The sequence below is a fragment of the Gorilla gorilla genome, chromosome 12, assembly GCF_029281585.2.
Source record: "Gorilla gorilla gorilla isolate KB3781 chromosome 12, NHGRI_mGorGor1-v2.1_pri, whole genome shotgun sequence".
NCBI classification, from domain to species: domain Eukaryota; kingdom Metazoa; phylum Chordata; class Mammalia; order Primates; family Hominidae; genus Gorilla; species Gorilla gorilla.
Genome location: NC_073236.2, coordinates 85,270,378 through 85,293,742, shown reverse-complemented (window position 1 = coordinate 85,293,742; position 23,365 = coordinate 85,270,378). Strand labels below are relative to the sequence as shown.

Here is a 23,365-nt window from a genome sequence, read left to right as displayed (position 1 = left end):
TCCTAATTGCCCACCCATGAAATTTTCATGCCATAGATACATTATATATCTATGCTCATATGAAAAAGAATACAATTTTTTGCCTCATCCCCTAAATGAATTTTCATTCCTTGTGGGGGCAATATCACCCCCATTGTGTATGTAAAAGGAGACCTGGCTGGGTGGGTAACTGGCCTAGGCGTAATTAGACTTTGATGGAGGTCATTCATTTCCTTATTTATTTAAGAACCTTGAGTCTTTTTGATATTTTTCTGACATAGACCACTATTAAAGGGTTCTTGCCTTAGAGGGTAGGCCAGTTTGTTCATTTAAAGCATGGGTTTGGAGTCATACCCACTTGGTTCAAGTCCTCTTGGTTTCTTCATTTTTTTCCTGTGCCACCACCAGCAAAACTTTAGTTTATTCACCTGTAAAATAGGGCTAATAATAGTATCTACTTCAAAAGGTTGCTGAGGAGGATGGAATGAGAAAGCAAATAAAGCACCGCAGCCCAGAAAGAGTAAGCCGTCCTCCCAAAATGTAATTTTTAGCTGTGTTAGGGTTTAGAGTCATCACCTCTGCATTTTAAAGATTAGATTGTGTTCTTACGGTACAAGATTCAATAGTGATGAAGATATTATGATAAAAGCATCATAGCTGTGTGACTTGATTGAGTTGTTTAACTCTTGGGGCCCCAGTTTCCATATTTTTGTTAATTATGATTGAAAATACAAAATAAATTGACTGAAACATCAAATATGGTAGTAATCCTAATAAATGCAAATGGATTATGCTTGCCGACTAAATGACAGAGGCTCTTGGGTTAGATTGAAACAAAGAGAGGCATACCTAAGACAAAATGACTCTAGAAGTGTGAACTCAAAATGTCTGAGACAGGTCTCAGTCAATTTAGAAAGTTTATTTTGTCAAGGTTAGGGACACACCAGTGACATAGCCTCAGGAGGTCCTGATAACATGTGCCCAAGGTGGTCAGGGTACAGCTTGCTTTTATACATTTTAGGGAGACACAATACATCAATCAGTACATGTAAGATTTATATTGGTTTGACCTGGAAGGGCAGGATAGGGGCAGCCTTCCAGGTCATAGGTAGATTTAAATTTTTTCTGATGGCAATTGGTCGAAAGAGTCATTATCAGTAGAAAGGAATGTCTGGCTTATGATAAGGGGTTGTGGAGACCTAGGTTTTATCATGCAGATGAGGCCTCCAAGTAGCAGGCTTCAGAGAGAATAGAGTTTGAGTATTTCTTATCCCACTTAAGGGCTGAGTTGATGTTAATGCTGGAGGGGGATAGTGAGGCATGTCTAACCTCCCCTTTTCCATCGTGGCCTGAAAGAGATTTTCAGGCAACTCCGGGATGCCCTTGGCCAAGAGGGCCCATTCAGATGGTTGGGGGCCTTAGAATTTTATTTTTAGTTTACAGAAGGTTTGAAATAATGGGATAGAAAAATACATACCAGGCAAATATTAATGTCAATCAAAATAGAGTTCATATGTTAATAGAGATACAACAATATTTCATAATATTAACAGCTCATCTGGAAGATAAAATAATTATGGTCTTGTAACATACTCAGGGAATGAGAAAGAAAATCTGATAATCATAGTGGGAAATATTACTATACTCTGTCATTGATAAACAAAAGTTAGTACAGCTATAGATTATTTGAAGTCCAAAATACTTTATTAACAAGAGTTTAGTAATTTAATAATTATTAATAGGTCTCAGGATGATCTGATTTTGTGAATTTTGGCTGAACTGTATACAGCTCTATCGTGCCTTTTTTTTTTTTTTTCTTTTGAGACAGAGTCTCGCTCTGCCACCCAGGCTGGAGTGTAGTAGCGCTATCTCAGCTCACTGCAACCTCCATCTCCCGGGTTCAAGCAATTCTCCTGTCTCAGTCTCCTGAGTAGCTGGGATTATAGGCACCCGCCACCAAGCCCGGCTAATTTTTGTATTTTTAGTAGAGACAGGGTTTCACCATGTTAGCCAGGCTGGTCTCGAACTCCTGACCTCATGATCCGCCCGCCTCAGCCTCCCAAAGTGCTGGGATTACAGGCATGAGCCACTGCACCTGGTGTTGTTTTTTTTTTTTTTTAAACAGTGGATGTGTTTCTGTAAAGCTGCAGTACACTGGATTGTTTTAAAAGTGAAGGCTAATTTAATAACAGACATTATATGCTTGTGACTTTTCTTGTGTTGTTAATTATCATGCTGTGACTTTTCATGTGTGTCTTTATATTTATGAGCAGAGAACTCCGAATGTTTGGGATGCAATCTCGGTCCTTTTTTGGCACTAGCCCCATGTACCTGAGTAATAATAGGTCAGACAGGTTGTTAAGAAACAGTGGTTTCTTGCATGTTCTCACTCATAGGTGGGAATTGAACAATGAGAACACTTGGACACAGGGCGGGGAACATCACACACCGGGGCCTGTCATGGGGTGGGGAGATGGGGGAGGGATAGCATTAGGAGAAATGCCTAAAGTAAATGACGAGGTGATGGGTGCAGCAAACCAACACGGCACATGTATACATATGTAGCAAACCTGCACATTGTGCACATGTCCACTAGAACCTAAAGTATAATTAACAAAAAAAAAAAAAAAGAGTGGTTTCTTGTAGATACTCCTTTTTGGCAACTGAACAGTTGAGATAGTTGAAGCAAAATTCTCAGACACGCAATTTGCAGTTTGGTGCCTTCAGAGTCCTTAGAAGGCCTTTTTAAAGATAGCATACCAGCATCCAGTGTACACTTTTTCAAGTCTTTTATGAATAAAGTGGGAGTGTTTTAAGTGTTTGCAGAACATTTGGGTCTGTGAATTCTGCCAAAGTAATTGTTACATAGTTTTCTTCCTCGAAAAGGTCTGGCAAACATTGGTCACCTTCTTCATTCTATTTAATTTATTTGAGCCTTTTAAGATTGGGTATTAAGGAAGTGTGTGTATATGGGTGTGTGCATATGTGTAGTGCCAATGAAAATTCCATGTATTCTCTATTTGTTGCTTTACTCTCTGAAATCTGAGTAGTTCAGACAAAAAATTTTTTTACAAGGGTAAAAACCAAATTAAAAAGGGAAATCTAAATTTTATTATGTGTATGGAGAGGCACCTTATTAAATATTCACTCTTTGATTAGCAGCCTATTTTTAAAAATGTGGCTTCCTTGAAAGCAGAGTGTCTACCAGATCTATCTAAGTCAGAAGAGTGTATATTTCAGGCGTTGTGACTGATGGAGATAGTACCAGAGTGGCAGCTCCAATTGACTTTGCCCCTGTGCTCTCACCTCCCAGTCCTCCCTCTGCCACCTGTCCAGGCAGCCCATTTAGAAACAAATAATTAGCAAGCACTTAATGTTACCAGGCACCCTGCTAGGAGTTATAAAGAGAATGATGGGATCATGACCTCAAGAGGCCATGGCTTATTGATGGTAAGTAAATAGAAGGTTTGTAATTATGAAGCAGTCTTTTAATGATAGGTCAGTGGTGCATAAGGTGTCGGAGGGAGTGCATGTGGGCACTATCTAAGGTTGTCTAATTCAGACCAGGTGGTGGTGGTGGTGGTGAGTGATTTGAGGAGGTTCCTGGATGTAGTGATACCTGAGCTAGGATTTGCAGGAAGAGCAAAGAGCTGTTCCAGGTGATAGGTTTGGAACTGAGACAAGAACATGATTCTTCTCTCTCAGGAGTTGCAAGAGCTTAGGACACGGATAGTGGGACCAGGCTAGAGAGACGGGCAAGGTCCTCATGAAGAATCTCATTTTCTCTCCTAAGGCTTCTTGGCATTATTCCGATGGCATCGGGAGCCAATTGGTAGATTTTAGTTTTTAGGGAGATAAAATAACTGGAATTACATTTTAGCACGGTCCCTGTGGTAGCATTGTAGGGGAATGGATTAGGGATTACAATGAGAGATGAGGAGCTGGAATGAGAAACTCCTGCTGGAACTAACTCATGAGATTTTCAGGAGGTACGAGTTACCTTAGGGCCACCCTGTGGAGGGAGAGGGAGAAATGAAAGGTGACTGCGAAGGTTTCTGACTGGGGCGGCTGGGAGAAGTGGGGATGCCATTCAGCGAGGGAGTGGTGGAGGAGATGCAGGGCGTAGAGGTCGGGGCTGTGAGTTCAGTGTTCGACAGGCGGAGTTAGTGATTGTTAGGAGACACCTGCACCTGGCTGTCCAGGGAGCAGCTGTCAGCACCGGGTAACCAGCAAAGACAGAGAAGTGGATGATGTCACCAAGAAAGATTTTGTAGAGTAACAGGAGGGGATGCTGGAAAGTAGCCTGGGGATTATTGTTTCTTCATAAAACAAAAACCTGCAAGTTTATCTGATAACCTGTGCGACTTAGATAATAAATGTGGTATCTTGGGAAGTAAGAGAACAGGTAAAGTATTTTTCCTCTGGGCTGTTCCAGGTATTAACTTTACGAACTTTAATCAATATAGAGGAGAACTAACAGAATACTTACAAAGCCTGGCATGGTAACATTCCAGTTTCTTTCCTAATGGTTATGACCTGTGGTAGCTCATGCCAGAGCTGTAGAAGCCTCTTTACCTCAAAGGTACAGGATGATAATTTCCACATCCATTTCTGCCTTGATCCACCTGTTTGAAGAAATGAATTTAGTGTCTGCTTATTGAAGCAGAAAATAATAAAGCATCTGGAATTTCTGTGCATCTTATGGAAAATTCCAGTTCATAGGATGTAGGATAGAGAAGAGTAATTTGAGGGGGAGGATCTTGGCTTTTCTACATATTCCTTTTTATACATACACACACCCACACCCTACCCCATCCCACCCCACCCCCCACCCCACAATAGAGAAGAGCAGGGAAAGTAGATAGGCACTTTCCTATCTTTTTGAAACCTAGTCACAAAGAACATGGGCATTACCCTTGTCACACGCAGGGTATTACTGTTTTTATTCATTCAAAAGTTATTTAACGAGCTCCTACTGTGGTGAGCAAGTCCAGTGGAATCCAGGCCCTTGCTCTGCTATTAGAGGGATGAGGGCCTTTCTCTTCAAGGGGAGATTCTCTTTGCTTGTGTCAGCCTTACATAGTCCTTTCCGGATTTCCTAATGGTGGAACCACCAGGCAGAGTTCCAAGATGGCCAAGCCTTCCTCCCTTCTCTTCCTAACCTTCCCACAGCTATTTAAGAAGTACAGATGACTTCACAGCCCACGGGAGGCATGGCCAATAGCACCTTGAGAAAACCCAGCCCTTTTTAGATAACCTCCTGGGACACTTGTATGTGTGATATAAACTGTCCTCACAGCTGGCCTAGTCCCATGTGGAAGTGGGTTAGAGGATGATGATGTTTGTAGCATGCTGGAGTTTGGAGTCTCCATGCCATGGGCACACTCTTCCATACTGTTGCCCTGACTCTGACTTCTTCACCCTCACGTCACTCCCTTGCTGCTGTTGAGTGCCTAGAAGGGACCTTTCCATGATGGCTATGGTGGGAGCGAGGGATGTTTTGCCTTGAAATTGCCTTGAAAATAAAATAATGGGTTCTATCACTGTAAATACTCAGCTTTCTTTGGACAAAGGACATTGTCTTTGAACAGATGGAGAATATTGAAGAAAAAAGATGTCTCTACCATCAAATTCTGGACACTTGAGTGAAACAGTTGAATAAAAAGAACTCAGAGCATTGCTTTTTTTTTTTTTTTTGAGACTAGGCTCACTCTGTTGTTTGGGCTGGAGTGCAGTGGCACAATCATGGCTCACTGCGGCCTTGACCTCTTGGGCTCAAGTGATCCTCCCACCTCAGCCTCCCAAGTAGCTGGGACTACAGGCACGTGCCACCATGCCCGGCTAATTTTTGTAGAGATAGTGAAGAAGGGTGGGGAGGGTGTCTCACCATCTTGCCCAGGCTGGTCTCAAACTCCTGGGGTCAAGTGATCTGGCCACCGTGGCCTCCCAAATTGTTGAGATTACAAGTGTGAGCCACTGTGCTTGGCATATATTTATTTATTTATTTTGTACACATACTAGTGGATAATTTGGATACTTTGACTTCCCATTCACCTTTCTGTTTTTTGTTTTTTTCTTTTGAGACAGAGTCTGGTTGTGTCACCCAGGGTGGAGTGCAGTGGCACAATTATGGTTCACTGCAACCTCCAGCTCCCTGGCTCGAGTGGTCCTCCTACCTCAGCCTCCCAAGTAGCATGCCACCACAGCTGGCTATTTTTTTTTTTTTATTTTTGTGGAGATGGGGGTGTCACTGTGTTGTCCAGTCTGGTCTTCAACGCCTGGGCTCAAGTGATCTGCCTGCCTTGGCCTCCCAAAGTGCTGGGATTACAGGCGTGAGCCACCACTCTTGGCCTAACCTTTCCGTTTTAAGGAACAATAACAGTGTTTTTAAGGAACACCATTAAGAAAGAACATTAGGGAAAAAGGTGCTTTAGTTCTCTGAGTGACTTCTTTTAAGCTTAAGACAAGAATTATCACTTAATTATCAAGTAATCTGTGGGCTGGGCAAGGTAGGCTCGCACCTGTAATCCCAGGACTTTGTGAGGCCAAGGCAAGCAGATCACCCGAGTTCAGGAGTTTGAGACTAGCCTGGCCAACATGGTGAAACCCCATTTCTACTAAAAATACAAAAATTAGTCAGGCATGGTAGTGCACACCTGTAATTCCAGCTACTCAGGAGGGTGTGGCAGGAGAATTGCTTGAACCTGGGAGGTGGAGGTTGTAGTGAGCTGAGATCATGCCACTGCACTCCAGTCTAGGTGACAGAGCGAGACTCTGTCTCAAAAAAAAAAAAGAAAGAAATCTGTGGAAAGCAGTTGTTGGTTCAGTGATAGAAAGAGAGATTCGCAGGTGGGGGCAAGGCAGGGGGCAGGGCAGGGGCCAGGCTGGGCTTCTGCAGGAGTCGGGTGCCAGTGGATGTTGCAGCGCAGGTATAGCAGCCGTGGGGGTTTCTTCTCATTGGTCAGCAGGTGGCACCAAATAGCTAAAACTTATCTGGGGAGAGGCATGCCTTGCTTCGGTTTTACCTTGGGTTGGGTTGGATTAAATTTTACTTTCTGTACTTTCAGAATTTGGGATTAATAGCACTTTCACATTTTCTCCCTAGAGATAGAATCCTCCAAGTTTGAATTTTATAAAAGTCTTTGATATTGATAATAGTCATGAAAGTTAACTATGTTCAAGGTCAGATGATTGCATGACAATATTAATTTTCATTTTTTGGAAGGGTTTATGACTTTGAATGTTAAATGCCACTGTAAGATCATTCAATGGAATATACTTACTGGATTAGATTTCTGAAGTTTTTGTGTTTTTATGAAATCCCATAAATAAATTGCTAACGTAGGTGTGAAAATTAATACACCCGTGAATGTACTTAATTGAGATTGAGTATGTTTCTCTGATGAGAATCCACGATTTTACTTCCATTCAGGATTTTTCTGTCAGAGCAGAGATGGGTGACAGTTTGAGTCACAGATGTTGTGGCTCAGTTGTAAAGTGGATTCAGTGCTTCTTCCTCAGGAACATGTGGGGTGTGTTGGCAGTGTTCTTGGATAGCATGTGAGAAAACAGCCATGACAAAAGAGCAGGCAGTTGTGTGCTGGTACCACCCAAGAGCCTACTGTTTATTTAAGGTGCAGTTAATTTGTTTCAGCTTATTTACTATGGAAACTTGGTTGCATGTGGCATGTGTGGTTATGTGCTGGAACTTTTAAAAAGCTGCATTTCAAGCACGATAAATGTTTCTTTTCTACATATATGGGTTTGTTTATTTTTTGTGTGGTGGCATATGTGAGGGGGAAGAATCATCTCTTGAATGATCCTTCTGTGTTGCTGAGTGGTGTCTGGTTTGGTTAGCACGCAGGCTGTGGTGAGAAGGCCTGCTGACTCTGGCCTAGGTGCACATCTTGGTGCACACTGAACAAGGCTTTCACTAAGTGAGCATCCAGCTACAAAAACCTGACAATAAATTTTTGAGTTTTAAGATGTTGATAACAGCCGGGCATGGTGGCTCACGCCTGTAATCCCAGCACTTTGGGAGGCCAAGGCGGGCGGATCACAAGATCTAGGAGTTCGAGACCAGCCTGGCCAATATAGTGAAACCCCGTCTCTACCAAAAATACAAAAATTAGCTGGGCATGGTGGCTCGTGCCTGTAGTCCCAGCTACTCGGGAGGCTGAGGCAGAAGAATTGCTTGAACCCAGGAGGCGGAGGTTGCAGTGAGCCGAGATGGTGCCACTGCACTCCAGCCTGGGTGACAGAGTGAAACTCCATCTCAAAAAAAAAAAAATGTTGATAATTTATCTTTTTTCTTGGGATATCTTCATACCACTTTAAAAGGGGTGTTGTCTTTTCCCTCCTTTCTTCTTACATTTGCAGATTAACAACTTACTTAGATAGCTTCATTTGCCTGACTGAGCCTGTTTCCCCCCAGTGAAATTTAAAATATGCAGGAATTTAACCACATTTAACCACACCCATAGGCATCAGGCATAGCACTAGCTCAGTTTCTCAATGTCTCAGGTCTAGTCAGTCCTTCACCAGGTCCTGTCAGTTCTCCCTCCAAAGCACATCCACCTCTAAGCACATCCACCTCTTAACCATCCTCGCTTCTCTACCCAGAGCTGCACCGCCATCATTTCTGGAGTAGCCTCCCAAGTGGCCCCCGCTTCCGTTATTGCCGCCTAGAATCTGTTTTCCATACAGCCCTGGGAAGAATATTTTACAAATATACTCAAGGGTGGTGTCGGTTATTAGCTTAAAATCCTGCAGTTGCTTCCCGCCACACTTGGGCTCGCCCACCTCCCTCCCTAACCTTGTCTCCGAGTCTCTCCCGCTGCCCACTAGACTCAGCCACACTGAACTTGCCGTTCCTCCCGCATACTGTGCTGCTTCCTTTGCCTGAAACACTATTCTTCTTGATCTGTGCATGACTCATTCCTCTTGACATTGAGTTCTCAGTTTCAGGACCCACTCGAGAGGCCACCCACTCGAGATCACCAGATCTAAAAATAGTCACATGACTCTGCTGTCATTTTTTTTCTTTCAACTATCTTGCCTTTTCTTGTGTGCTTTTTGTCCAGCTCCTACCACTAGGATATAAGCTTCCCTAGAGCCAGGTCCTTATTGCGTTCATTTTTATCCCTAGCATCTGGTCCAGCACAGAGTACGTAGTAAGTCTTCATTGTATTTTGGTTCAATGAGTGAATAATAGCTGTACCAAAGGGAGAAGCTGTGTTTAAAGCTTATCAGTTCAGGATAAAGAATAGCAAGCGTGTATTGAGCATCTACTGTGCATTGGTACTGTCCTTGGTTGCCATACACTTACATCTTAATTTTTTTTTTTATTGGAGTTTTGCTCTTGTTGCCCAGGTTAGAGTGCAATGGTATGATGTCGGCTCAACCAAAACCTCCGGCTCCTCGGTTCAAGCAATTCTCCTGCCTTGGCCTCCCAAGTAGCTGGGATTATAGGCATGCGCCACCACGCCCAGCTAATTTTTTATTTTTAGTAGTGATGGGTTGGTCAGGCTGGACTGGAACTCTCGACCTCAGGTGATCCGCCCGCCTCAGCCTCCCAAAGTGCTGGGATTAGAGGCGTGAGTCACTGTGCCTGGCCTTACATCTTAATCTTAAGCACCAGTTTTCTAATATGTAAGTGAGATGTTTAGATAAAATGATCTGCTAGTTCTCTTATATAACATTTTTTGAATTTCCAGGAGAAGCTTAAAGATTATAATTTATGGTGATACACAATGGGAATAAATGAGTTCATTCAGAAGCCCCACGTAGGTGTTGATCTACCTCCGATAACATTTCTTTTTTTTTCTTTTTGAGACAGAGTCTCGCTCTGTTGCCCAGGCAGGAGTGCAATGGCACGATATCGGCTCACTACAACCTCCGCCTCCCAGATTCGAGCAATTCTCCCTGCCTCAGCCACCCGAGTAGCTGGGATTACAGGCATGTGCCACCACGCCCAGCTAATTTTTGTATCTTTAGTAGAGATGGGTTTTCACCATGTTGGCCAGGCTGGTCTCGAACTCCCGACCTCAGGTGATCTGCCCACCTCGGCCTCCTAAAGTGCTGGAATTACAGGCGTGAGCCACTGCACCTGGCCCTCCGATAACATTTTTAAATTGCAGAGTTTAAACTTTAGAAAGAAGGAATAAACCCACCATTTTGGGGGTATCCATCATCTCATTCAGTCCTCTCAACAACTTCTGAAGTATCTTCCCTCTTTAATGGTTGGGGAAACTGAGGCTTAGAGATACTGAGTAACTTGGCTAAGGTCACACACCTATTATGAGACAGTGCTAAAATCTAAAACCAGCATTGCTCCAGAAGATCTATTCTTGGCAAGCACTGTTTTTATTTTCTGCTCACTCTTATCCCAGTTGGTTCCGTGGGGACTGTATACACTTCAGACGTCTAAATGTTTTTCCTTTTCTTTCTCATAGAACTCTAAGAAGGAGCTGATGTGGAGGAGCAGCTGAGACAGTTCAAGATGACGACCACAGTAGCCACAGACTATGACAACATTGAGATCCAGCAGCAGTACAGTGATGTCAACAACCGCTGGGATGTCGACGACTGGGACAATGAGAACAGCTCTGCGCGCCTTTTTGAGCGGTCCCGCATCAAGGCTCTGGCAGGTGAGTCCTTCACGCCTGTCACAGAGGCCCAGGATGCCTAAAATCAGGATGCCCCTTAAAATCATCCACCCTGTTCCCATGACGCTGTCATGTTCGAAGGTTGTCTCACTTCTATTTAAATGTGTCCTTGAGAGCCAGCTGACCATTTTATAAGGTAGTCAGTTCCATATTTGGAGAGCTGTCAACTCTAATGGCCAAAATTATTCAGAGCACAGAGTGTTATTTATAGCAATTCAAGAACAGTTGCCCTAAGTTTGTAAGAATTCTTTTATTTTTGACAAATCTTACATTCCAAAATAGCAAAGCATACTATTCCTTATACTCAAAAATATACAAATTAACCTGTGTACTTAGTGCCTGTGATACATTAACTGGCCTGACCTGTACCAAGATGGGTTAGTATCACACGCAAGGATTTTACATCTGAAAAGCAAAGGCTGAATCTGGTAAAGGCACATTTAATACAGTAACGAGTAAGTTTGCCGTTGGTCCACTAGTTCGTGGAACATGTCCTTACTTTGTGATTTCTCATTCCCTTGTTGCTGGTGAACACCTAGAGCACACTTTCTCCATGGCCCCAGTGAGGGTGAGGAGTGTTTTACCCTAAAATTGCCCTGAAAATCAGGAAAGCGTTCTGTGGCTCTGAAAACTCAGCTGTACTGAATATATGTAAACCAAGTATCAAAACAGAGTTTATTCAAGGTCCTGCATTTGTACTTTGAGATTTCAAATGAAATTTCAGATGAGGTTTATTCCAAATGATTTTTTTCTAATGTCTTTAATTGTGATAAGTAAATCAAAGTCATGACTTGAGAAGTTAAGTTTACTGTTAATTCTAACTACATAACTCACGTTTTTGTTGCCTTTATAGTGGAATCTGATTATGAAGCATGCATCATTTAGAGTCGTCTTGATTGTGGACAAAGGAAACCTAACCCAGAGTGGTTTAAGTGACAAAGAGGATTTATTGGTCACACAGTAGGCAAATTCAGTCTTTAAGCAAGACTTACTCCTGGACTTAAATGGTGTGACCAGGATCTAGTTTCTTTCTCTTCTACTCTGGCTTTATTTTCTAGTGCAGGCTCTGTTCACAAGCAGGCTCCATCCTGTAGTCCCAAGATGGCTGCCCCAGGTCCGAGGCCCCCTTGGACTGTGGACATCCAGCAGAAAAGAGGATGCTTTTCTGCTTACCATGGCCCGGATATATCAGTCTCACTGGCGTGATTGATCATGACTTGGATCATGTGCTTCTCCCGCTGGTGCTGGAGAATCTCATGTGCTGTTAACTTCTAAACAGGATGCACCCCTTAGAGTGAAAGTTTGGTCAGTCTCAACCAAACAAGTTGGCTAGAAAAATTGGAATATAACAGAAAAGAGGAAGAGGAGAATGGATGTTGGGGGTACAGCTAACAATGTACTACAGAAAAACTATTCAGCTGCTTTAGGATAATTTGTCTCTTGAGTGGTGTTGATTTAAAGATCTTTCTTGAGCTGGCCTGAATGAATGATTAATCAGTCACTCTAGAATTGGGGCTTCATTATCATTCATTAACATGGAACTCTATGGAAATCATGACCCTGGCTTGTGCTAGTAAAGTGATTTGTATTTTAATCTCTCACCTCTTTTTCTTGTATTTTCATTTGAGTCTTTAGGCCAGTATGCTAGTGATGGCCAGTTACCTTTGATCTTGAGTCTTACTTTCTGATTCCAGGCTATGTATTATCTCCTTTCTAAAGGACCATTTTGTTTGCAAACTACAGAACAGTTCCTTGTTCTTTGCATGTGGTCTTTCCTACAGTTTGAGAGGAGAGCCTCCAGCTGTCCTTAGTATCCATCATTTGTCTTAACCTTTCTAGGATGTTTACCTAGGTCCCTCAGTAACTGTAGTCATAATAATAGCAAGCACTCAATATAGTAGTTATACTGTGTGCCAGGCACTGTGGGAAATGCCGGCATATATTAACAGTTAATCCCATAACAATCTTATGAGAGAGATTATTACTGTCTACATTGTATAGATGACAAAACAGGTTCCAGAGAGATTAAGAAGCTTGCCCAAGGGCGTACTGCTGCTAAGTGGCTGAAGGCATACTAACTCTGCAGTGTATACTCTTTTTCAATATTCAGTAAAGTAAAAAAAAAAAAAAAGATGTAAAGCTCATTGGCAGAGAGCATTGCTAGTGAGGTAATTCAGACATGTTAAAAAGATCTTTGGAATTCTCAGGAATGCGTCCTGTGGTCTAGAAGAAACCATGAGGAACCATGGCAAATTATTGAAAAGGAAAGGTGCTGCTTCCAGGTTAAATGATACTGGATGGGGGGTCAGGAATTGCATTCAGTGAATTTTGGAAGATACCAGGAAACCCATCTGTTGGAGGAAGGTAATGAAGGAAATTATCGTATCCTACTTATTCTTTTACTTCCTTATTCTGTGGGACAGAAGAATCTCTTGAGTCCTCTAAAAAACTATATGCTGATAGCAGGAGTTACAGAACAATTCAGTAGTGTCTGGAATAGAACAGTGGTTTGAAAAGTAGAGGGCTTGTTAAAGCACGGGATGCTGGGCCCACCCCCAAAGTTCCTGATTCAGTAGGCCTTGAGTGGGGATAATTTACATATCCAACAGGCCAGGTGATGCTCTGGCTTGGGGATCACATTTTGTGACTGATGCAGAGTACTGATGGTCATCCGGTCCCCTTCCTTCGGTGTTTGAGACCACTTCATCTGGACCGAGCTAAAGTCTGGGAAGAAATAAAGTTTCAAACCCAACAGAGTTACCTCAAAGATACACTTGAGACCCTTTTCAGAAGATGGCTCCGAAAGTGAAGAAGGAAGCTCCTGGCCCGCCTAAAGCTGAAGCCAAAGCAAAGGCTTTAAAGGCCAAGAAGGCAGTGTTGAAAGGTGTCCACGGCCACAAAAGAAGATCCGCATGTCACCCACCTTCCGGTGGCCCAAGACACTGAGACTCTGGAGGCAGCCCAGATATCCTCGGAAGACCACCCCCAGGAGAAACAAGCTTGACCACTATGCTATCATCAAGTTTCTGCTGACCACTGAGTTTGCCATGAAGAAGATAAAAGACAACGACACCCTTGTGTTCATTGTGGATGTTAAAGCCAACAAGCACCAGATCAAACAGGCTGTGAAGAAGCTCTGTGACATTGGTGGGGCCAAGGTCAACACCCTGATGGAGAGAAGAAGGCATATGTTCCACTGGCTCCTGATTATGATGCTTTGGATGTTGCCAACAAAATTGGGATCATCCAAACTGAGTCCATCTGGCTAATTCTAAATATACATATCTCTTTTCACCAAAAAAAAAAAAAAAAAAAAAAAGGTCCACTTGATGTGGGAGTGGTGTGGTAGGCTAACCACTTGACTTTGAGGAAAGGGAGATATCTTCCTGTCCCTTATAGGGGAGTGATACAGTGATAGGCCCAACAGGAGGGAGTGCTATTGTGGGGTTTCTGCTGAACATGCATGTTCTAAAGCGAGACATTTTGCTTAGAGCCATAAAAATGTACATATCACATTTCCTGTGTCCCTCTAGGGCTTTCGGTAGATACAATCTAATCTAGGTTTCAGTCTGAATTCTGAGGCAGATCTGCAAAACATGCAGGAATTCATCTTTTAATGGTGTAGTTCATCTTGTACTGATAGTGGAACCACCACCTGTGCCCTTTACTAAGCTGCTTTCAAGGTTTACATATTTAAGGAAATAGGGTGAGGTAAACTACTTGTTACTAATTCTCACCCAGTTGACAGATACTTCCTATTATTAGGTTATCTGTGAATTGTAAAAAAAAATTTTTTTTTTTTGAGACGGAGTCTTGCTCTGTCACCCAGGCTGGAGTGCAGTGGTGCAATCTCGGCTCACTGCAAGCTCCACCTCCTGGCTTCATGCCATTCTCCTGCCTCAGCCTCTCAAGTAGCTGGGACTACAGGCGCCTGCCACCACCCCAGCTAATTTTTTGTATTTTTCGTAGAGACAGGGTTTCGCCGTGTTATCCAGGATGGTCTCGATCTCCTGACCTCATGATCTGCCCGCCTCGGCCTCCCAAAGTGCTGAGATTACAGGCATGAGCCACCGCGCCCGGCCTAAAAAACATTTTTAAAATAACTTTTACTTTACGTGTCTTCATCTTATTCACCCTCAGGAATTGCTTTTAATTCAATGCAGTATAATAAGAAATATATTTGGTCTTTGTTCTGGGTTCCTGGCATAGAGCTCCTAAAAACAATGGAGTCTGCCGAGTGATGGGAGTCTTTTGTTACCCATAAGGTGTCCCTTTTCTGACACCTGAGTTTGTGCTAATTCCATGACTTTGGGTGGGGATAGTCTCCCATCCCTAGCTAGCCTCAGGATGATGCTGTGCACCCAAGACTGAGCAGTTAGAGAATTTGGAACTTTCAGCATCATCCACTCATCTGTGGGGAGGTGGTGTGGGTAGGGTGGGGTGCCCTGAGAGGACATGGAAGCCCCACCTCACCCCAGTACCTTGCCCTGTGCACTTTTCCATTTGGCCGTTCCTGAGTTGCAACATTTATAATAAATTGGTAAACATAAAGGGGAAATTGTTTTCCTGAGTTCTGTGAGTTGTTCTAGCATATTATTGAACCTGAGGGGGTTCTTGGGAACCCCTGAATTTATAGCCTGCAGCCTGGGACTTGGAACTGGCATCTGATATGGGGGCAGTCTTGTGGGACCAAGCCCTTTATCCTATGGGATTTAACAATAATGTCAGGTAGAGGTGTCAAAATTGAATTGAATTGTAGCATACCCAGTTGGTACTGGGGAATCAGACTACTAAGATATTTCACAGGGGAGATAGCATCTCTAGTATAGTATGCAGGATGTCAGCTGGTTTTCTTGTTTGTTTAGAAATGGGGTCTTTCTGTGTCGCTCAGGCTAGAATACAGTGGTAGAATCATAGCTAACTACAGCCTTGAATTCCTGATCTCCAGTGATCCTCCTGCCTCAGCCTCTTGAGTAGCTGGGACTATAAGTGTGTGCCACAAAGCCTGGCTATATCGGTTTTTGTTTTTTGTTTTTTTTTTTTTAATGTAGAAATCAGGCCTGTGATCACTTGTCGAGTACCAGCTTATCATTACAACAATGAATCGGTCAGCAATCAGTCACTTCCAGTGCCTAGTTCTTTCATTTTCCTTAAACTCTGCTGCTTGAAAATCAGTCTGATTCATATCTGCGTCACTCATCGCCACCCCCAGCTCCTTAGTAGCCAGAAACATTAGCCTGATGATCAGGAGGAAATACAGAGAACTTGACCTGGAGCACCTGGCAGGATTGAAAGCAACAGCTTTTTCTCCAAGCAGAGAAAAGCTTCATCTGAAAGCTTCCCCCTCATGCAAGTTGAATGATAAGAAACCTCAAGTCTTCAGCTTGTAAAAATTTAAGACTTAGATGTGTTTTAAGAAAATAATTAGAATTGCCGGGCGCAGTGGCTCACATTTGTAATCTCAACACTTTGGGAGGCCGAGGCTGGTGGATCATGAGGTCAGGCGTTCAAAACCAGCCTGGCCAACATGGCGAAACCCCATCTCTGCTAAAAATACAAAAAATTAGCTGGGCGTGGTGGCGGGCGCCTATTATCCCAGCTAGTTGGGAGGCTGAGACAGGAGAATCGGTTGAACCTGGGAGGCGGAGGTTGCAGTGAGCCGAGATCACGCCACTGCACTCCAGCCCGGGCGACAGTATGAGACTCCGTCTCAAAAATAATAATAGTTAGAATTAACATTGAGTATTGTCATATACTCCGAAATTTTATGTTTATATCCAAAAATATTTATAGATATCCAAAATATATTAACATGCAATCCTCATGAAAAGTTATTAATGAGACGCTTTACATTTTTTATACTACGTCTTTGAAATATACATCTTTTGTATATGTAACAGACTGGCAAGATATATACTTATTCCTAAAGTGGAATGTGGAGTGAAAACATGGTAGATGGTACTTCCCCACTTCTGAGGTGTTACTGTTTACAGTTTGGAAGGAAGCTGAGGAGAGCGTTGGTCAATCCTGTTAACTAGCACAGTGAAGTAGTTTTTATGTTTTCTGTAAATGATTGCCTGCATCCCGTGACTGCAGGCCCACTTTCCTGACCTCTGACCAGTTGCCTTGGTATCATGGAACATGCAGTGATTCAAACTAAGCTGGACTTTTTGGAAACCAGCATTTTATTTGAAGTAAAAAGAAAACAGTTACACAATTTTTTAAAGACTACGTCTTCCCTTAATTTGTGTTGATTCTACTGTGAGACAAGAAAAATGCATTTCTGCTTGGGGTGCAGTAACAAAACTAGCACAAATTTCTTTCCTTCTTAACTATTTCTCGGATAGAAGATTCATTCTTAACATAGACCTTATCATTATAGGATTTTTTTTTCTTTTCTTGTTGAGAACTTTTACTTTTTCACTTAAAGGAAGCATTTGACAGTCACTTCTTTTTAGCATATCTGAATTGCCAGCCCAGGGCCATTATTAAGTCAAATAAGGGTTACCTGACAGTTAATCTGATAATCAAGACGGCTGCTAAGTGACTAACAGGGAGTGTCTGCAGTGTGTGTCTGCTGGACAAAGGGATGATTCACATACCAGGCGGGATGGAGCGAGATGGCGCAAGATTTCATCACAGTGCTCAGGATGGCATGCAATTTAAAACGTATGAATTGCCTATTTCTTCAGTTTTTCATTTCATATTTCCAGACCATGGTTGACTGAAGGTAACTGAACCATGGAAAGTGAAACCCAGGCTAAAGGGGACTAGTGTGTGTGTGTGTGTGTGTGTGTGTGTGTGTGTGTGTGTGTGTAAACCATTTGACTTCTAGTGAACGAACAGAGCCAACCTCTTCGTGAATATGTAAAGAAATCTATAAAACATGGCCTAGAATGATCTAATTAGGAGGAGGAAACCTATTTACATGAGACTGTATATGTATACAAGTGCCCGGAAGTTAGTATAGGCAATGATTGCTGTAGTAAGATGGAGTTTCGCTCTTGTCACCCAGGCTGTAGTTCGATGGCGCAATCTTGGCTCACTGCAACCTCCGCCTCCTGGGTCCAAGTGATTCTCCTGCCTCAGCCTCCCGAGTAGCCGGGACTGCAGGCGTCCGCCACCACACCTGGCTAGTTTTTGTATTTTTAGTAGAGACGGGGTTTCACCATGTTGGCCAGGCTGGTCTCGAACTCCTGACCCCAGGTGATCCGCCCGCCTTGGCCTCCCAAAGTGCTGGGATTACAGGCGTGAGCCTCCACTCCCGGCCTGCTGTAGTAATTTAGAGGGAAAGATTGATCTCTCTCTCTGTCTCTCTCTCTCTCTCACACACACACACACACACACACACACACCCAGTCATTTTAAGGGGTAGGGTCTAGTGACTTAAAGAGCACTGGAACTTGGAGAGAGGAATCTGGGACCTGAGTCTCATCATGGCTGCTTCATTTTCCACTGCAGCAAAATTGAAGAGGCTAGGCTGCAGGTCTCTGAGAACACCTCTCCTTAAAACAGAAAGTCTGCTTTGGGCTGCTTAAGATAGTATATGCCATCTCACGCCTGGACTCATTGTCTAAATCATGTTAGGGCTCTTCTTGTTCGCACACCTAACATTCTGTTCAGAGGTGATACTTTCCTGCCCCAAGGGAAAGAGAACAGCTTCTTGCATGGTGGAATGGGTTTTTACAGAGAGGATTAACAGGGATTTAATAGCTACCCATTATTTTCCTCATCTACTCTTCAGGCTGTATCCCTAAATTATGCATTATTTGGGACTATTTGTGAAAGAGGTGTGGTCCCTAGCACACAGTAACTATACTACCATTGTTTGTGAAATCTGAATCTGAAAGAGCATTTTATATCCAAGTTGTTCATGAAAGCTATTGAGAGAAAGTCTGTTGAGGTCTTTGCACGTAGTCCTAGATTATACCCTCAATTTATTTTTCACATATAAATGGTTTCCATGGTTTTCTCACCATAGAGGTGGAAGAATCTTTGCTTTAGTTTTTTAGGTGTAGTTTTCCTCTGGTTCCTTCTCCCTCCTCTGTCTGTTCACCACTATAGACCCAGTTTCTCCCCTGCTTCTGAAATCAGCTTGGATTCCTGCTCCTGTTCTACCTCAGACTCTCTTCTCACCTCAGCAATGGCTGAAATCTCACAGTCGCTGAGGTGAGAGTGATCCAGGCATGGGAGAACATGCAGATGGAAGCCTCGTGCTCCCAGAGTTTCTGACTATTCACCATGCACTCATCCCCCTTCCTGGCCCAGCCCCTATTCCTGCACCTCACTCTTTGAGAGCCCAGGTTCTCCTTCCTCAGTCACCTCAGAGAACCTCTCTTGATCCTCATTCCCCTTTTTGTCTCCTGTTCCACCCCTAGCCTTTGTCTGAACTCCTCATTCTCTCCACTCCACCAGAATTCTTTCCCTAAGTCACTCACTTACTTTTGAGGCGCTCCGTTCTTCTGTGAAAAATCTCATAGAATTGAGAGTTGATTTATGACTGAATTTAAGGAATACAATTGCTCTTCATTTGGGGACTGCCTGTGTAAGCAAAAGAGGAAAAATGTATGTGACCTTTCTGCCTTTGTATCCTTTTCCTGGCTCTGTCTGCATACATGTTCTCTCACACACACATATCAGCTTTATTGCAGTACAATTTACATACCATAAAATATACCCCCTTTGAAGTATACCACCATTCAGCAGTTTTTAAAATATACTCAGAGTTATGTGACAATTACCACTAATTCCAGAGCATTTTTATTACTTCCCAAAGAAATCCCATGTACGTTAGCGGTTACTTCCCATTTTCCTTTCCCCCAGCCCCAGGCAACTACTAGTCTACATTCAGACCCTATGGATTTGCCTATTCTGGACATTTCCTAAAAATTGAATCATGTAATCTGTGGCCTTTTTGTGTCTAACTTCTTTCACTTAACAAAACTTTTTCAGGTTTCATCCGTGCTGTAGCATGTATCAGTACCTTATTTCTGTCTCTGCTCTTTTAGATAAGTAATAGTGGTAGATTAGAGAGAAAGAGCAGAAAATACTCTGTAAAAGCTACCAGTACCATAGTGCTGTGATTTTTATTTGGTGGTTGCCTGGAAACAGATGGCAGATCTGTTGTAGGCGTCAGAAACTACTGTAGGCCAGATGCGGTGGGTCACACCTGTAATCCCAGCCAAGGCAAGTGGATCACCTGAGATCAGGAGTTCATGACCAGCCTGGCCAACATGGTAAAAACCCATCTCTACTAAAAATACAAAATTAGCCGGATGTGGTGGTGCACACCTGTTACATGTGAGTAACCACCTATTCAGGAGGCTGAGACAGGAGAATCACATGAACCCGGGAGGCGGAAGTTGCAGTGAGCCGAGATTGCACCATTGCACTCCAGCCTGGCTGGGTGACAAGAGCAAGACTCTGTCTCAAAAATAGAGTAAGTACTGTAGACTTAGGAAGTTTTTCATTTCCCCAAATATGGTCATCATAAAGGCCTGTTGGTGGGTGTTTGGTGTCTCAGATGGTTCTATTTGTTGCCGTTATTAAATTCACTTACACAGTTAACCCCTTTGCCAGTTTTCTACCAAAGTGGACCTGTGAGAAAGTACTATCATAGGATGATAAAAGGTATAAATTTAATTTATATATAAGGCACTTGTAAAGTTCTGTGTACTTTAAAAATAAAACATGTCCCATGATAAAAGCAAACTCAGAATGACACAAAGTATATTTTTAAATTTAACAATGCAATGTAGCTCTCTGGAATTTTATTTAACCTCCATCTTCAGTGATACCATTCAATTTAATTTTCTAATTAGGAGAGAAAATTGATGCTAAGTAGATGTTAAATAGTTTCTTAAGTTGCATTTGATTTTTGATACCAAGTCAATGAAAGAAGATAGTTGTGATTATTAAGCTATAAATTCACCAGTAGTTTGACATGATCATATTCAATAGCAGTCCAGTGGAGAGGGGTCCAGGTAACAGCAGAGCTAAATATTTGGTCTATGTCTAATGATTGACTTCTCTGAAAAAAATCATGCTTAGAAAATTATTTTTGGTTAGGTCCTTCTGGTTGTAAGGAATACAGATTCACTTGAGTTCTCTGAACAACAAAGATATGTGTGTGGTGGATATGGGGTAAAAGAAGGAGAGGCCGGGAGCTGTGGTTCATGCCTGTTATCCCAGCACTTTGGGAGGCTGAGGTGGGAGGATTGTTTGAGTCCAGGAGTTCAAGACCAGCCTGGCCAACATAGTGAGACCTTGTGTCTCTGAAAAGTAAAAAAAATTAGCTGAACACAGTGGCACACACCTATAGTCCCAGCTACTTGTGAGGCTGAGGTGGGAGGATTGCTTCAGCCCAGGAGGCTGAGGCTACAGTGAGCCATGATTGTGCCACTGCACTTCAGACTGGGTGACAGAACAAGACCCTGTCTTTAAAAAATAAATACATACATACAAGAGAGTTATTACAAAGTTTCATGCAAATGAGCCCTGAAAAATCTATGTGACAGTGGCTGCTGTGGACCTGGAGGCATTACTTATATTTCCAATGGGCCATGCGCCTCATTCATTGGAACCCTCTACTTAGTATCTGCTCCTCCTTGACTCAGCTCACATGTGGCTTTGGTATACTGTCATTCCAACCCCAGCTCTTGCCTATCCTTTGTCTTTTGTCCTCATTGCTAAATGACTGAATATCCTTGTTTCCTGTAGTTCAAATGTCTGTAAGGTTGGGTACAGAGATGGGGTTTTGATTGACCCAGAAGATCCTTTTATACCAGATCACGGCCAACCAGATACTTAGAGTGGATACCTTCAGAAGAGGTGTCCCCAAACATTGGTGAGGAGCTGGAAGCCATATGTACAGAACACATCAGCTCCATCCATCCATAGCTCAGAGGCATCTGACTGGCAGTTGGAGGATACTGTTGGCATGCCTAATGCGGAAGAATTGCGGTGGGGTGGAGGAAGGCATTTTATAGTAGGACTTTTGGGGAAAGAGACTGGAGTATCTTGGATGATCAAGGGAAGGGCTAAATAGCCAATCTGAAGAAAGGGTGAAGGGCCCCTAGGACAACAGAAATTAAGGCTTTTCATCTCTCCATCTCTTGTTGTTAGTGACCTTGTGTAAGTGGGCTTCTGTCTCTGCCCCTTGTAGGTAGTCTTCTAGATGACAGGAAACGTGGCTGCCATCTGCTCCTGGGCTTCACTCTCTACCACCTTCCATTTTTTCTGGTTCCAGTTGGAAATATTAGGGGTGTTTAGGAGAAAGGCTGTAATTTACCAGGCTTTACTCAAATGTCTAGAGCAGTGAACTGGAGTATGGAGTGTGGAGGGACATAAGAGCATGGCAGCTCTCCCTGGAACCACATGGAGCTGTTTCCCCCAAAGGGGAAAGTTTGCTGGGAAGATGACAATAAGTAACAATGAATGTTTACAACACATTTTCAGATAGACTGATGTTCTTGATTCAGAGATAAAGACATTTTATAAAATGCAAGGTGATGTTTACCATTGGTTGGTTACTTAAAAAAAAGGAGCCCAATAATGGACAGTTTCATTTAAGATTTTTGAATAAACAAAATTAACAAAGAGAAACAAACATTAGCGTTTCAGTCTTTAGAATATGCCTTTAACATGGTGTTTCATTTGCATTGAAGTTATTGTCTTGTGAATATGTGTGGTTGATAACTTGGAAACAGTCTCTCCCAAGCTTGCATCTTTGGATTCTCAAGAACCAAGCATCACTCTTAGAGCATGACAGGTGCTTAGTACTAGAGTGCCATTCTAGATTCTTTAGCAGTACAGTGATATAAGTACTCTATTAACACTTTGTTCGTTACTCACATGTAACCTCTTTTGGGTAATAGACAATGTGTATAAAACAAGCAATGAATTAATATGAAAGTGTTGTGATACTTCCTGAAAACCTGAATCTTAGCCTTTTCATCCTCTGGTTGAGAAATACATCTGTTTTCTACAATTCTTATTTCTTCTGTATTTTTATTAGTTAATCTTCAAGGGAATTTGCAGAGCTCTGAATTTTGACCTCTTTGCTGCAAGCCTGTGAATTTTCAGAACTCTCAGATAATGACATCATTGACTGATGGGTACCTGTTATTGGGTGAGGCTGATAAGAATTTTGCCATTCAGGTTTAAATTTCTGCAGACGCCTTAGACTTTTTGAACATGTGTGTGAAGTCGCCTTATTAGTCACAAGATTGTGTCTTTAGGCATCCTAAGAAACAGATGGACTGAAGTCGGAGATGCTGGGCCGTTTGCGGGTTCTCAGCCCTTCCCTGTGTTACATGTTTACCTATTGGTTCACTCTAAGTTTGCAGGAAACCCAAGCTCTCCCCACTGCCTCCACTCTGAGCTCCAGCCCTGGCCAGGAGCCCTCTTGCCTGTATGGTTCACAGTAACCTTTCCTCTTCAAGAAACTTCCTTGGCCCTTGCTATTCTGTACCCCATGTTCTCTGTGTCTTATTAGTGTCATGTGTGTACTCAGGTGGGTGTATCCATAGTCTCCCTCCAGCTGATGACTAAATTCCTTGAAGACAGTGACAGTGGTAACATGTGTTTCCACATTCCCTACAAGCACCTCACCTAAGTCTGAATGCACCTCTGCTTTTTATTGAGTGCTTGTCAGACTGAAGAACTTATTCATGGTCAGAGCTATTAATTATCACTTTCATCTGGGGAAAATTTCCTCC

General features: G+C 42.8%; 1 protein-coding gene and 1 long non-coding RNA gene across 7 annotated transcripts in view; one reads left to right on the top strand and one right to left on the bottom strand.

Annotated features, from left to right (window-relative positions):
- The window catches only part of SPTBN1 (spectrin beta, non-erythrocytic 1), a 212,595-nt gene that overhangs the window by 57,964 nt on the left and 131,266 nt on the right, over positions 1–23,365 (top strand). For all 5 annotated transcript variants that reach the window (XM_031008124.3, XM_055377900.2, XM_055377899.2 and 2 more), the window contains exon 2: positions 10,434–10,628. In XM_031008124.3, the coding sequence (XP_030863984.1) occupies positions 10,481–10,628 (148 nt within the window). In that variant the 5' untranslated portion in view covers positions 10,434–10,480. The remainder of the gene's footprint in view (positions 1–10,433; positions 10,629–23,365) is intronic.
- Positions 288–23,365, bottom strand: part of LOC129531602 (uncharacterized) — a 41,800-nt gene continuing 18,722 nt past the window's right edge. Inside the window, exons 3-5 of one of the 2 annotated variants that reach the window (XR_008676884.2) lie at positions 19,089–19,187; positions 4,469–4,604; positions 288–407 (exon numbers count right to left, since the gene is read on the bottom strand). This is a non-coding gene — a long non-coding RNA (uncharacterized lncRNA). The remainder of the gene's footprint in view (positions 408–4,468; positions 4,605–19,088; positions 19,188–23,365) is intronic. The other variant, XR_008676883.2, reaches the window with a different exon arrangement.